At 44.2% G+C, this 12,569-nt stretch overlaps 1 protein-coding gene across 2 annotated transcripts in view; it reads right to left on the bottom strand.

The window, feature by feature from the left end:
* CYBRD1 (cytochrome b reductase 1) overlaps positions 1 to 11,527 on the bottom strand; it is a 34,889-nt gene extending 23,362 nt beyond the window's left edge. The window contains exon 1 of one of the 2 annotated variants that reach the window (XM_019656812.1): positions 8,861 to 11,527. In XM_019656812.1, the coding sequence (XP_019512357.1) occupies positions 8,861 to 9,053 (193 nt within the window). In that variant the 5' untranslated portion in view covers positions 9,054 to 11,527. The remainder of the gene's footprint in view (positions 1 to 8,860) is intronic. The other variant, XM_019656813.1, reaches the window with a different exon arrangement.
* Positions 11,528 to 12,569: the final 1,042 nt, after the last annotated feature.

The raw sequence follows: 12,569 nt of genomic DNA, 5'->3' as shown, positions 1-12,569 counted from the left end.
TACACCTAACCTACTGAACATCAGAGCTTAGCCTGTCCTACCTTAAACATGCTCAGGACACTTACATTAGCCTACAGTTGGGCAAAATCATCTACCACAAAACCTATTTTATAATAGTGTTGAAAATCTCATGCAATTTATTATGCATATCACTTTCGCACCATCATAAAGTGAAAAATCGTAAATCGAACCATCGCAAGTAAGGAACTGTCTGCATATGTGAGAAGCACATTTAAAATATTTTCAAAAGAAAAATTATTGGTAGTGGGGCATGCTATTGTGATTAAACTTAAAAAGAAATGTAGGAAAAATAAGAAAAAAGAAATCAGTATCTGTGTGTAATTAGTCTTTGAACAATGAAGAGGAACGAGGCACTCCCTCCTAACTAACAGGGTTGGAGGCTGATGCAGGGGGGGTGGTAGTATGACTTGAGGCACGTAATCTCTCTGAGGGAGTGTCTCGGTAAGACCGGAGGCCCGGTAAAGCTCTCTCTGGGGAGTGTCTCAGGTTCCTGGGACCTATTGGAATGATAATAGTTATCTCCCCTGGGAGGACACAGTAACAAGTGTTCTGGGGCTATGTGGCTGGAAGTGTGAAGGCATAGCATTTGTTGGAACACAATGGGATATGTGAATGGCAAGAGGCCTTAAGGCACACAGAGGAAAATATAGCAACTTGAATTATTAGAAAATTTCTCAGCTCCTAGCTGCACAATCAACTCAGGAATCTGCGAAAATGTATATTCTCTAAGATGCAATCTCTGGTTTAACACCAGTTTTCTATCCACATACCATTCCAAAGCTATCTTACATACACAAGTTTGTTTTATAGCAGAAAATGCATGTTTAGTTTTTCCAAGTATACGTGGGGAGAGGGCCACTTGGAGGGGGAGAAATATCCCCAAATACAGAAAACAATTAGACTTGAGTTCTTTTATGTTTAAATTTTGTGATTCATGAGGGTAGAAGCATGTCTATTGTGTTCAATATCAGATCTCAGCATGTAGCACAGAGCCCGGAACATACTAATAACTCAGTATATGTTGAATAAATAAATCTTAATAAAACACATTAATTCATTATTGTCCAACAAATATGGAGATCCTCTTTTAAAATGCAACAATCAAAAACTCAAAACAATCTGTACTGCTGACTCAAGTGTTAGTTCATGTATGACCAAACAGCCCTTTTAAATAAGGAAAAAGTATTCTGCACTTAGATCAACCTAAACAGCTTTAGGTAAGGATTAAGTGAACCCCCAAATAAAATACAAGTTATTGAGTTTGAAATACAGTGGAATTTTAAAACACTTATAAATTCTAAATATGGTGTGCCCAGTACACCTTTCTTAGCTCTTTAAATAAAATATTATTGGGTTGTCAGAAAAGTTATGACGTATTTTTTCTATGTTTTTCGTTGCAAAAATGCGTCACGACTTTTCCGACAACCCATATTTTGCCCTCCTTGGTAGAATATTCAGAGCAGAATTATCAAGCTTTACATCTCATTTCTCTTTGCACCCGAGGATCTACCAGATTCCAGCCAAAGGACCTCAAGTTTAAATGTAAAAGCAGAGAAGCTCTTTAAATAAACTTCTTGAAAAGATTCCTGCAGTGCCTATCAAAGAGAATCTGAGCTTTGCAAGTGTCTGTGCATTCAAACTGCCTCATAGCATGAATATCATAAAAACAAAATCCTTTGGAAAAACAAAATCTTTTGGAAAAACAAAATGAAGGGAGTGATTTGGATGATTTGTTTTAGGATCTTGGCACTAGAAGCATCTCTGTAGTGACTGAAATCCTCACAAAGGCGGCTACTTGGTCCAAAAAAGTGAATGAAAAAGTGTGCTTACATTTTTCAATTAATTGGCTAAACATTTACAAATATCCAAGAAATTTTGTTTTTAGAAACATCAGCTATATTTTCTTGTGCATCATATCCAAATATTATGACAGATTAGAAATAGTACTGGCTCTGACATTACCTGGCTGCCTGACCCTAGCCAGACATTTGATCTTTAAAACTAGGAGTTGGACCTAAAATCCTAGCCAACTCTAAATAGTTAGGGTTCAAGTGTTCTAGAAGAAAACCAAAACTTGGCTCTAAGTCAAGTGGGAACCGCTTATAGACAGGGCTACAGTGTCTGGCATACATTCCCACCCCTTCAGCTTAATAAGTATGCTAAATAAATAAATAAATAGGATAATATATGAAGAAAATGAATGAGTGAATGAATTAATGAATGAGTGAACTTAGAAAAGGATAGCTGCAGCCTGTACAGCCATTTCAAAGCTCATTTCAACCTTTTAAGAAAGTTTCTATAGGACGAAAAAAGTTATAACAAAAATTTCTAGTCTATCTTTCTTAAAAGGGAAGTTCATTCTTGTTTTTAAGAAAAAATTGTAAAACCCCACAAAGTCAAGACAGAAAACTCGAACAGAAGTCACTTGTAAACTGGAAGGTATGTACTAGATTTGGTCCACAGATGTATTTTCTTTGATCAGCACAATGTTTTGTGGGTTTAGTTTTGTGGCTTGTTTACTTTAAGTTTGAGCCAGCTTTTAAAAATCTGGATTCTCCAGGAAAGTGGGAAGCTCTAGCAAAGTTGAGCAGGCACCCTCATCTAGCCACAATCCACTGGAGCTAAGTAGAGGTTTCCTATTTTGCTAGGAGTAGACACTCCCAATTTCCTACAGTTTCCACCCCTACACAAGGTATATACCTACACTCTGCTATACGAGGATCTGACCTATGGTTAACTGCCCTCATAAACAGATAAAGTGGTTTGTTCCCAATCTTATTAACTAAAATTGCTTATAATAAAAATGACCTCTGACTGGTAAACCATGTCTAGACTGGGAAGAATAATGAAAAAATTATAAACACCTGATGGGAATGACATACTTTGGGCTTCCCAGAGTGCAGTGTTAGTTGTTATATCCTGTATTCATTTCCTAGGGCTACCATAACAAATTACCAAAAACTAAGTGGCTTAAAACAAGAGTGTATTCTCTCCCAGTCCTGGATGTCTGAAGTCCAGAATCAAGGTGTGGGCAGAATAGGTTCCTTCTAGAGCAGCGGTTCTCAACTTTCCTAATGCCGCGACCCCTTAATACAGTTCCTCATGTTGTGGTGACCCCCAACCATAAAATTATTTTCGTTGCTACTCTATAACTGTAATTTTGCTACTGTTATGAATCACAATGTAAATATCTTTTTGTTTTCTGATGGTCTTAGGTGACCCCTGTGAAAGGGTCATTTAACTCCCAAAGGGGTTGCGACCCACAGGTTGAGAACCTCTGTTCTAGAGGTTCTGAGGGAGAATCCACTCCATACCTCTCTCCTAGCTTCTGGTGACTGCTAACAATTCTTGGTATTCCTTGGCTTGTAGACATATCACTCCATCTTTACATCGCCTCCCCCTCTGTGTGTCTGTATTCAAAGCTCCTTCCACTTTCTCTTATAAGGACAACAGTCCTTGGGTTTAGGGCCTATTTCACCTCCCAGTAGAGTCTGAGTAGACAGATGAATATTTGGGTCTGGAGTTCAGGGAAGACGTCCAGGCTGAAGATAAAAATATGGGAGGGTTCAGTGAATAGATGGTGTTTAAAGCCATGAGATTATATGTGATCACCAAGAGAATGGGTGTATCAAGAAAGGAGAAGCAGTCAGAAGACTGAGGCTTGGACATTCTAACCTTAAGCTATCAGGGAGAAGAGGTCAAACCAGCAAAAGACACTGAAAGAATAGCCAGTGAGGAGAGAGGAATCAAGTCAGGTGTCCTGGAAGCCAAATGAAGAAAGTGTCCCAAGGATGACTAAAGGGTCATTTATGCAAAATGCTGCCTTCTGGTCAAACAAGACCAAGAATGAGAACTGACCACTGGATTTAGCAATGTGGAGGTCTCTGGTTTCTACGTTAAGAATGATGTTGGGGGCCAGCTGAGTGGCTCAGTTGGTTAAGAGCTCGCTCAAGAGTTTGAGCTCTGAGCAACAGCGGTTCGAGTACTGGCCCGAGCTGAGCAGCCACTGAGCTGCCAACAGGTAGCAGGATGGCTCAGCTAAAAAAAAAAGAAAAAAAAAGAATGATGTTGGTGGAGCAGTAGAGTGAAAGCCTGATCAGAGTAGATTTGAGGGACAATAGGAGAGCAAGTGGAGACTACAGGGAGTGACAAAAAGTTCTATGGTGAGGCAAGCAGAGAATTGAGGCGGTAGCTGAAGGGGGCATAGGGGGTCATGAATGTGGTTGTTTTTAAGATAACAGATATTATAACATGTTGGAAATAATCCAGTGGGGGAAAAACTTAATGATGCAGAAGGAAAAAGGGAGAATCAGTGAAGCGATGTCCTTAGGGAGGCAGAGGAGGCACAGATTGTACTTTAGCAATAACTTTCTAATGAGCTTGAGGCCTTTAGAATAAAGGTGCATATCTGATCTAATATGATGCCCATTCTTCCCTGCAGTTGGCTAAACCAATGCTTTTAAATTGGCTCAACAGGAGAATCACTGAGGGGAAGGGAGGGTACTTTTGCTTTAGATACTATTATTTATCATCACACATGAGTGGCTGTATTTTGTTACCAACAATTTAATGATGGTAAAGAAATATTCACTTATTCAACAACTACTTATTGGCCTACTGTGCACCCGTTTTAGGTGGCATTCTAGTGCTGGAGATACAACAGTGAGCAAAATAATCATATCTAAAGCATTTTTATTCATTATGTTATAGAGAGATCTGCATGCATTTATTTATAACAACAAAAAAATGTGTTTTAGGTTGCCTTGAATTGTCTCTCTACTTTGTGAAACCCTTGTTTCCTTAAGATTGATAGATTTCATTATCAATGGTGTCCCCAAGGTTGGTTTTGGAGTAGGTATTTGGGACACTTTCTCCATTATCTTCTTTGCCAGGTTTTACCCAAGAGCCCTTTCAAATATATTTAAGTGGTTTTAGAATTTGGTCACTTTTAGGTACATTAATAGGATAGCCCAATTGCCATTTAAGAACTACTCTTAATTGCTTTTAAATGTTACTTAAATGTAGTTACATTCTCTCACAAAAGCAAGTTGAGATCATTATACTATTCAATTTCTCTTCCCTCAGTTTATACACTGAAAAGAGTTCTACATGTGGAAAAGTAAAGAGTATAGAGTTGCTGAGACTGCTTTTCATTAAATTTATAAACTTGAATTTTCTACCTTTTACTAAAGAACACATTCCACCTTGTTGAACCTTTTAAAAGGTCAGCTGCCACTTTGAGAGTGCTTATTTGTTTCAGTCTTCTGCGGCCTTCTTTTCAAGGGCTGTTTCTCTGATTTCCTGGCAGTATACCTATTTCATGGGAAATATTCCTTTTAGAAAAGCACAAAGCCTCTTCTCAAGTTCTCTCTGAATCTCTTCTTCATTCATGTTCACTAGATTTCCTACCACTTTAAATTTTATTTCAGTGTGTCACAGTTTATTTTAGAAAACATACATTTTCAAAAGTATACTGAAAGAGAGAGAGAGAGAGAGAGAGAGAGAGAGAGAGAGAGAGAGAGAGAGAGAGAGATTTTGTAACTTCTGTTAGCCTTGTTTTCTTCAAACCTTACTTCTTTTTTTGTTTTGTTGTGTTTTTTTTTAGCTGAGCCATCCTGCCACCTGTTGGCAGCTCAGCGGCAGCTCAGCTCGGGCCAGACTCGAACCGCTGTTGCTCAGAGCTCGCACTCTTGAGCAAGCTCTTAACCAACTGAGCCACTCAGTCGGCCCAAACCTTACTTCTTAAAGGTGTTTCAAAAGACTCATACTTGTTCTCACATACTTTCAACTGTTTGTATATTGCACCTGTAAAGCATCTAATGCTTAGAGTAATAATTGTATGTGCTTTAGCTTTCCCTTCCTTATCTCTAAATATTTGTGTATCACAGAAGAACTCAATTACATCATGTTCATTATCAGAGATTTGAAACAGCATAGCCTAAAACTTATCTCCCCGAAGCAGTGATACAGTAAAAACAGTCCGTTATAATGTGGCTAGTCTGTAACGTGTGTGTTTCCCTTCTGGCCTACAAAGTCAACTGTGTATTCCTAGTCCTTCCACTGGAGCCTCCTACCATTGGGTGTGGGGAGATGCAGGTGGCCAAGATTTGTAAGAGCTTGGGAGTACTTACTACGCATGTGCCTATATGCATGGAAAAGTTTATGTTCATGTCAATTAAATGTATTATGTGGTTAAAGTGTATTGCAAATCTGGAGTCCTAATAGCAAACAGGATGGGTAATGTTGACAAGACAAACATTCCAAAACTAATACAAATACAGTAACTATGTTTAAAGAAAACAAGGTTTGCCTAAAAGCAGCAGATGAAAACTTCCAAAATATCCATTTACCCCAAAGTGAGTATAAACAGATTAAGAAAAGTCCAAATTTTAGAGAATTAGAAATCCTTTAAGGAAAACTGTAATGAACTCTAATATGAATGAAGAGTTCCAAAGTGTATTTTAGATGAAGCTTTTTGTTTCTCTAAAAAGAATGTTTTGCAGAAAATAAGCATAGTCCCATAAAAAACAGAGAAATCAACCTTGAAAATAAAGTCCCTGAAAACACGCTCCTTCTGTAGGTAGGTTACTTAACTGCTCTGTGCCTCAGTTTACTCTTATCTATATATATGAAATAATGCACTTAGTGGGCACACAGAAAGTACTCGATAAATGGTAGCTATTGTTTTGTGACTTTGTCTCTTCTATGGTAAATCAAGAAACAAGTAATATCACTTGTGTTTCCCTTACCCTCAACTATGAGACAATATTCCAGAACCTCTGGAAAGTTCCTTGGTATTAGGAGCTGCTCTAAGGGTTGGTTGGAAGAGATGAGGAGATAGTTCCTACTATTTTGAGCAAACAGAAGGTGTTGATAGCTCTGGACAAACTTGAGGGCTCCACCATGAAGGAAAGAGGGTTTCTGATAACAGTGGCTTTGGAACTTGAGCATGTCTTTCTCCTTTTAGTTTAGTGGCGAAATAACTGGGACTTATATAATGAAATAACTCACACCTCAGTGCCAATCGCACACCAGAATAGCCTGCGGACCATGGCTGGGCATTAGCAAAGTCTGCCTCTACTTCCCAAAGTGGGAGAATATCCTCCACATTTGCCAAAGGCTGCAGCCTGAGTTTTCAACAGAAACAAAAATATTTTCTTTAGGAATGAGGTGGGTGTTTTTTTGTTGTTGTTTCCTGGTTTGTGGAGTGTTAAATACTGGTGGAGAAAAGGCAGGCTGCTCAGAGGCAAGGCTAGAGGTTTCAGCCAGTAGGTACCTCTTTCCAAACCCTTTCCTTTCTACTCCTTATACCCTCAGCCCACCTGTTTCTACCTTTTTCTAAATACTTTCTCTGCCAAGGCCTTGGCTCACTTTTTGGAAAATGGTTACAAGTAAATGGCACTTGCTAGAGGTTCCTCCATCCAAGCAACAGCAGAAGACACTACCAGGACATTGTGAGAAGCACTATAGGACAACAAAAACTGCCATGTGGTTATGAGAAAAGCGTGGGGAGAGGGTAGGCAGGCAAAATGAGGAAAGGGGGTCAAAACACAAACTTCCAGTTATAAAATAAATAAATCCTGGGATACAACATGGTGACTAAAGTTAATGATACTGTATTGTGTATTTGAAAGTTGCTAAGAATAGATCTTAAAAGTCCTCAACCCAAGAAAAAAAATTATAATTATGTGTGATAATGGATGTTAACTAGACTTATTGTGGTGATTATTTTGCTATATGTACATAAATCATTATACACTTAAAACTAATATAATGCTATATATCAATTACATGTCCCCAAAATAAATAAACTGCCATTGACTGAGGCCTCCCTTCCTCAGCGCCAGCCTCATACAAAAAAATGCAGGCCCGGAGATGACTCAACGCGGGCCAAACGCGAACGCAGCAAACCCCAGGTACCCAGAGCAGACGCCAAGCAGCCCGGGACCCCTGTGGGCATCTCCCGCCCCAAGTTAGTGGCCAGCGCCCAACAGGAAGCCCCGAAGGGGAACTTTGCCATGGCAGCCACATTAACAAGTTGGGCTCAAGGCTGTCCAATGACCAAGCAGGGCCGCGAAACACCCTTTTGAGGCTTGGCAGCTTCCCGGGCTCCACAGAGTTTAACGCTCTAGGAGTTGAACCCAGAGCGGATGCTTCCCTCATCCACGCAGGCTACGGCGGACGAGCCCCTTCGCTCAGGGCTGAGCATGTGACAACAGGCTCATCCTCGCCCCTCCTTTATGCCCCGTTGCCTCGCTCTCCTCACCAGCAGCCTAGAAGCAAGTTCAGAGGCAGGCCTCCCCTGACGAGCGTCTCCGCGCCCCTGATCGCGTAGGCGAGGTCCTCAGGGAGCTACTGTCTCGGGCCTGTCTGCTGCCCCCGGCTGGGCCCACCGCACTCGGCCTCTCTCAATGGCTCCCATTTCTGGTGTCGCTGCAGAGCCTCAAGTGCGTCCCAGCCACTCGCTGCAAAGAGTTAACTAAGTGGAGCCGGCGCTCCCGGGCCAGCTCAGCCAGGCGCCGCGGCGCCCAGGCGCGGCGGTGCCCAGCGCCCCCCGCAGCGAACCCCTGGTCCCGAGCCGCCACTCCAGCGCTTGCCGACATCGGCTCTGCGGATCCCCGGCCCTCCAGGCCCCCTGACCCGACCGATGCCCACCCGCTCCCCTCTCGCCGCCTCCAATCCAGGGCGCTCCTCCGCACGCTGCTCCCCGGCCCCCGCGCGCTCCGCGTTCCTCCCTCACCCCCTCGCTCGCCCATGTCGGCCCCACTCGGTTGGGACTTGATCCGGGACTCCCAGCCCGCGCCTCCCTCCCCGCCGTCTCCCAGGAGGTGCCCATTACCGATGCCCTGGATGAAGACGAAGCCGGTGACCACGAGCACAGGGTGCCAGTTAAACTCGGATGCTCCCCCGTCCCAGCCAAGCCCCTCCCGGTAGTGGAGGACCCAGATGAGGGTGAAGATCACGGACAGGAAGCCGACAAGCAGCGCCGACACCAGCAGCCCCAGGAAGCCCCTGTAGCCGTCCATGGCCATCAGCGCCCCATACTCCGCGTTGCGGCAGCCACAGGGAAGTCGGCGAGGCGACAGCAGCCTCTAGGTACTGGCCTCACGGCGAGTCGCGGGCGTCGACTTCTTGTAGCTGTCTCCGCCCGAGAGGAGGGGCTTTCTCGCTGGCCTGCTGGGGATGTGGGGCCTTAAGGGGCTGGGCAGCTGGCCCTGGTTCAGAAATCCGCCCCACCTCAGGGACCTCTTGGCCGAGAGCTCTAACTGCGCAGTGGCTAACCCGTGTCCCGACATCCAAGCTTGCAGAGGGCTCGAGCAACCGATCCAGTGGATTGTTCAGAGCGAGATCTCCGAGGATTCTATACCCACCACTTTCTTTTAACTCTTCCCGTGTCTCTTCCTTATTTGTGGGGAGGTTGAATAAGGCAGCGGTGCGCACGTCTGATTAACAGATGAGAAGGTCCGTTGGGTGGGGTTGTGTACGTTGATTTTGATTAACGAAGCCTTCTGAGCCCCAGTCCTGGAGGATTGGCTGTCTTTGATGCCAAGAATGCTCCAAGGAGGAACCAGTGAGACGGTATGGGCTTGGCCCTCCCTAGCAAGAAGACTACATGCAGTTTGTGCTTTAAAGAGGGACGACAGACACCTCCTGAACCCCTGGACTTGCCTATATAGTGTGAGAAGGATGGAGCTTGCAAAGTGCCTACCTGCCCAGACCAATTTGGACCAAAGTCTCACCGTGCTGAAGTGTAGCACGCTATCTGCCCTCTTTCCCAACATTATTATGCATTCTCCACTGGACAAGAAAAGTGTCAGTGTTGTCTATTGCTGTTAAAGAAAACGGGGCTCCCGCTGTTAGGACTTCTAGGACGCATTTGAGAACATTCACTTCTAGCCCTCTCCTGTTTCCCATCTCCAAGGACTAGTTTGCTCTGTTGTCTTGTTACCATTTTGAAAGACCTAGAATGGCAGGAAGTAAATGTATGGGAGTGATTTCCACTGGAAAAGACAGGTTTTAAGCCAATAAAGTATGAGCGTCAAGCCCTGGTAGTGGGACAGGATTGAGGGCTAAGAGTGAGAGGCTACCGACTTCATGAGTTTCCCCTTGGTGGAGAGGGGATAAAGCACACGGAAAAGGAGGCTCCCTCTCCACAGTGCAAGGCCATCTGGTCTGGGCTAGCCTAGCCCTCCACTCTAATCCTTCACCACAACCTGACGGACCTTGATGTCCACAGCTGTAAACTTCTCTCCCAGCTCCTGACCACTTCCTTCCACGTCCCTGCCTCTGAGTTCGCCTGACCCCGTCTCTACCCAGAAACCTTCCCTGCATCTTCCTATGTTCCCATTTTATGTCTCCACCCACCTTTCTGTCCAATGCCTGTCTGTATCACTTATCAAGATGTGATATAACCATCTGTTCCTGTGACTGTCTCTACTCCCCAGACTGCCCCTTGAGGGTATTAGCTGTCTATCATGTCTTCTCCTTGGCATATAGTAGTTGCTCAGTCAATGTTTGTTGGGTGATTAATGGAGCCTAGTGTGTCAGTCAGGGTCCTGGCAGGAAACTGATGATACATTCCAGCTGGGCAATTTAATAAAGAATAGGATTAATATTTACAAAGTGTGGGCAGGGTGTGAGAAACCGCAGGGGTTTTGCAGTGCCAGGCCTGAAGGGGAGAGGGCAGTGAACCCTCAGGGAGGAAGAATGGGAGGTGGGCTGAATATTCCAGCCTGACTCTCCTCCCCTACAATCTCCTGCCCAGTCCAAATGGCTGAACTTAATCTGAAGCCTGAGGGCAGTTGATGCAATCCAATAGGTCAGCCTCCCAGGGCACACAGCAGAGTGGAGAAGGGTAAGAGTAGATCCATAGAAATAAAAAGAAACCATCACTGAATTTTCCAGTTTGATTCTTTCAGACATTTTTGGTTCCTGAGTGCTGCAAATATTTCCTGTTTAATTTTATGCTGTTTCCTTTTGTGACCTTTAGCTAGTAATTTTTAAAAACAATGTCATTGTGTTTATCATAGGCAGAAAGAATAGGGCCACGGGGAGAGATGGAGAAAGGAGTTTATCCGTAGGAAAAGTTGCAGCTACCCGACTAGCCAGAACTGGATTCTGATGGCCAAGAGCAGATCCAGGACACCATCTTGCCCCTCAGGTCAATGTTAGCTAATTATAATGGATTACAATATTATTAACATAACAGCCAAGAAAAATCTCCACCCCCTGCATCGCCATGACAGTTCCAACAAGGGCCAAATAAGGACAAAAATCCTTCCTCCCCATGGGAAGGAGTGGTCAGCAAGGACCTGCCTGAGAACACCTATAACGCCACTCCTAAATCTTGAATACTTTGCACCCTCATTCTAATAAAACCCTAAGCCTCTTTGTTCTTCGATGCAGTTGACTTCCTCCTGGTCTGCCCACTCCCACTATTTTGGGAGTGTACTCTTTTCCTTCCTTTTAATAAAACCACTGCTTGTTTGGCTTTCTTTGCATGGCTTAATTCGGTGTCTCTTTGAATTCTTTCCTGTGACAATACCAAGAACCCGTTCTCTGGTAATAATTTTGTCACTATTCTTTTCTCTAAAAGTATCTAGTCTTTGTCCCTAGTTAACTTCATCACCCCTTTGACCCAACACCTTCACCCTTGAGTTTATTTTGCTCCGCAGCAGCAGCAAATAAGAACCTCAGGGACTCCAGACCCTGTTGAACAAAACAGCTCAAGAGAATGAAAACATGGCTGAATGGTATGGGTGTTGTTGAATCATCTTGAAGTTACAAGATAAACTGAGAGAATTTCAACTTTTTTTTTTTTTTAAAGATTTTTATTGGGGAATTGGGGGATGGGAACAGCGCTGGGGAATTGGGGGAAGGGGAACAAACAAGTTGCTGTCTTTTTGTTCTTCAGTCTAGTTGTGGAGGACGTTGCTTCACTGGCCCAAGTTGGCACCATCATTGCGCTCTTCCCCTGGGAGGCAGATCAGTCGCCGGCTTCTAGACGGCTGCTCACGGAGGCTGCTGGCCGCTCACGCTGGCTGCTCACGCTGGCTGCTGGCTACATATGGTAGCCCATGGCAACCCACTGCCACAGGGACTGCAGCCTACGCCGTCGCCAGTGACTCACGACAGCCCAGCTCCAGGTTGAGCTGTTGTTCAGCATCTTAGCTGTGGAGGGCAGTGTCACTGGCCCTCATATGTGGGATCCGAACTGGGGCCCTCTGGCGTCCCAAGCCAGCTCTTAACCAAGGCGCCACTCGGCCGGCCCAGAGCTCACACTCTTGAGCGAGCTCTTAATCAACCGAGCCACTTGGCCGGCCCATCTACCCTTTTTTTTTTTCTTTTAAATTTTATTGGGAAACAGTGTGTTTTTCCAGGATCCATTAGCTCCAAGTCAAATAGTTGATTCAATCTAGTTGTGGAGGGCTCAACTCAGTGGCCCATGGGGGGATCGAACCCACAACCTTGGTGTTATGAGCACTGTGCTCTAACCAACTGAGCTAACCAGCTGCCCTGCTCCACCCTTTTCTACCTTACCTTATGCC

This window comes from Hipposideros armiger, unplaced genomic scaffold (genome assembly GCF_001890085.2).
Source record: "Hipposideros armiger isolate ML-2016 unplaced genomic scaffold, ASM189008v1 scaffold_266, whole genome shotgun sequence".
Taxonomy (NCBI): domain Eukaryota; kingdom Metazoa; phylum Chordata; class Mammalia; order Chiroptera; family Hipposideridae; genus Hipposideros; species Hipposideros armiger.
The sequence above is the reverse complement of the archived record's forward strand: the minus strand, read 5'-3'. Positions and strand labels throughout refer to the sequence as shown.